Here is a 3,408-nt window from a genome sequence, read left to right as displayed (position 1 = left end):
AAAACAATACCAAGATAAATAAATGACCAATAAAACTATGTGTACTTACGTTAAACATATAAATTAGTACACTTTTATACTTATTATTATATGATTGAGTGATATTGAATTAAAAATAAAATAATATTTAATCACATAATGATATGTATAAATATATATTTATTTATATACTTAAAATAAATATGTGTAATATAAGTCATAAATGACCAAGTGTATACCCACGTGTTAAACCCTCGAATTTTTGTCAAACTTTCCATAGCATAAGAGTAAGTTTGACCTTTCAAATAATAATTCAACCACTTAAAAGAAAAAACTTCTTATTTACTCTAATTATGAACTTTTACCAGAAAAAAAATAAATAATTACGGGATCTTACAATAAATGTTTAAAAACGACAAATAATTTCACAGCAATGATCGGTATAGCAAAGCAGAAAATTTATGCATATAGGTAGAGCAACAATGTTCATGACAGCTCAATTTTTAGTGTTGAATGTTATTAACTAGAATATATCTTGTGAAACTGCGGAGATCTCCATTGGGAGATTCTATGGCGATAAGGTAAATAGCATAGAAATATCTCATTAATTTTGTTGTTTTTTGTCCCTATTATTCATATTAAATAATCACTTTGTTTCTAGATGGCAAGAAAATCTTGCCTGTTGCACATCGAACTCCTGTATTATATAAGATAAACACCAGACAATTGGAGACAGGCTACGTCTGCAGTCGTAAGAGATGACGAATCATGAAACCGAAAGTTAGAAAATGACAATTAAGCATTAATGATCGTGATGTGAAAAATAATTATATATTATAATCAATCAAAGAGAATTACAATGAAAGCTTATTATTATATAACCTTTGTCAGCCCAAATAAAGACTTCAAAATCACCATGGATTTTGATCTTCTCTACCTTGTTCTATTAGGCTCTGTTCTTCTCATCTTCTACAAACTCACTGCTCAGAAGAAAAAATTTCAACACAAAAACCAATTACCAAGCCCTCCTAGTCTTCCTATAATCGGCCATTTCCATCTTCTGAAACAGCCCTTAGGCCAAACATTGACAAATCTCTCAGCTAAGTATGGTCCTATTTACTTTCTGCGTTTAGGCTCACGCCCAGCCCTTGTACTGTCCGACCGTTCAGTCATTGAAGAGTGTTTCTCAAAGAATGATATCGTCTTCTCCAATCGTCCACTCTTGCCCTCCAGGAAGTTTACATCTTACAATTTTGTCACGATTAGCGCTCCATACGGCAACTTTTGGCGCAACCTTCGCCGTTTCACTGCGCTGGAAATATTCTCTGCGAAGCGTCTGCAGATGTCTTCGAACGTCCGCGCCGAAGAGCTCAGGATCATGATCAAACACTTGTTTGAACGCTCCCTCAAGGGGGCAAAGGAAGTGGATGTGAGAGCGTTTCTGTACGTGTTGGATTTTAACATCATCATGAGAATGGTTGCAGGCAATAGGTGCATTGAAAAGGAGAAAATTGACACAGATGAAGCTAAAGCTAAAATGGATGAGCTTACGCGTATTTTCAGACCTGATATCACAAGCGCTTTGGGGGATTATTTTCCATTTCTGAGATGGTTGAGTTACTTTGGAGTTGAGAGAAAACTGGTAAAATTACATAAAAAGAGGGACGCTTTTACGCAGCGTCTGGTAGATGCACACCGAAATTCAAAGAAACCATCTTCAGTTGATGATATTGAGATTAAAGGAGCAGTTGTAGATGTGATGCTGAAGCTGCAGGAATCGGAGCCTGAATTCTACACTGATAATGTCATCAAAGGATTTATGCAGGTAATATCCTCAAGCACTTTTGAGTACTTATAATTTAATTAATTTACTCCAAAAATTATATTATTTTGAGTCTAATTAAATCCACTAGAATGCTAATTTGTTCTCTAATTAATCCCCTAGTGCATATATACATACAAGAACTATTTGATCGTGCTGAGGTGCATACAAGATTCTTTTGGTAATCTATTAGAATCGTTGCCATATTGCAACTTTAAAAATTACAAGCGTTTGGTTGAAAGTATTCAAAGATTATTTCTGATAATTTAAAAAAATCAGTATTTTTTTATTAATAATAATGATTTAAAAGATAATATAAGATATATGCAACTGCCCGATGACAGAATAAACAATTTCCTCCTTTGTAATACAACTCTTAAAAAGGTGTTTTGTTTTTGCTTTTGTTTTTTTGTTTTAATGCAATCAATGATCAAGATAGACTTTTTAGCCTACCACAACGAACCTTTCATGTCCTAATTAATAGTTTTCAATTACTTCCAAAGAAAGTGGGGTATGTAGAAAAGTACGCTAAAGTTCAAGTTATATGACATTAAAGAAGATCGGGAAATATCACTTCAAATTTAATTTAATTTAATTTTTAGGAATATGCATGAGAAAGATCTTCAACCATTCAATTAACTAATAAGCTACTTGTTTTTAGGCCATGCTAATGGCAGGAACACACACCACGGTGATGACAATGACATCGGCTATTTCAGAGCTGATATCACATCCAGAGGTGCTAAAAAAAGCGAGGGAAGAGATAGATAACGTTGTGGGACAATCCAGGATTCTAAATGATGCTGATCTTCCTAAACTGGCATACCTTCATTGTATTCTGAATGAGACACTTCGACTGAATTTTTTATCAGTTTTACCTCCTCGAGAATCGTCAGAGGATTGTAACATAGCAGGTTACCACATCCCACAAGGCACACAGCTACTAGTAAACATATCGGCAGTGCATACGGACCCGGATGTATATAGCGAGCCAAAAATGTTCAAACCTGAACGTTTCCAAGATATAACAGAAGAAAAGGGAGGCTGTAAATTCATGTCTTTTGGTGTAGGAAGAAGGATTTGTCCTGGGGCTAGCTTGGCCATGAGAGTGATGGAATTATCACTAGGGACTTTGATACAATGCTTTGAATGGGAAAACGCTGAGGATGTTAGCGTTGGTGCTACGGAGACGCCTGTGAAAATAATATTTCGACCTCGTGAAGAACTTGTTAAAGTTCTTGATCAACTTTGAACTGTCACCAAACAGTTGGGAAACGTATGCAAAGTTTACGGTTTTTAGTTGGACAATGAGATGATGGGTAGATGGACATGTTTATATGAATGTCATAAAACCGATGTTAAACAATTACATGTTGTTGACTGTTATATATATACGTGTATATATAGTGCTATGAGGGTTTATAATTTGTGACGGTAAAAATTTAGTGAAGTAGGTAAAATTAAGAAGGCATAATTCTATGCAAGAAACATAGTTAAAGTTTTAAAGTGGTTTGGCCATTGATAAGAAGATTACGTAAACTGTTATGGAGTTTTCAATGAATTTTGCAGGGTAACAATATAATATTACAAATTGTCAATCTCATTGC

The 3,408-nt window shown here is 34.4% G+C and overlaps 1 protein-coding gene across 1 annotated transcript; it reads left to right on the top strand.

Moving 5' to 3' along the window:
- Positions 1-845: 845 nt before the first annotated feature.
- Positions 846-3,179, top strand: LOC123193989 (cytochrome P450 81C13-like). Its single transcript, XM_044607088.1, has 2 exons — positions 846-1,804; positions 2,463-3,179. The coding sequence occupies exons 1-2, from the start codon at positions 896-898 to the stop codon at positions 3,051-3,053; spliced, it is 1,500 nt and encodes a 499-aa protein (XP_044463023.1). The 5' UTR covers positions 846-895; the 3' UTR covers positions 3,054-3,179.
- Positions 3,180-3,408: the final 229 nt, after the last annotated feature.

The sequence above is a fragment of the Mangifera indica genome, chromosome 13, assembly GCF_011075055.1.
Source record: "Mangifera indica cultivar Alphonso chromosome 13, CATAS_Mindica_2.1, whole genome shotgun sequence".
Lineage (NCBI taxonomy): Eukaryota > Viridiplantae > Streptophyta > Magnoliopsida > Sapindales > Anacardiaceae > Mangifera > Mangifera indica.
The sequence above is the reverse complement of the archived record's forward strand: the minus strand, read 5'-3'. Positions and strand labels throughout refer to the sequence as shown.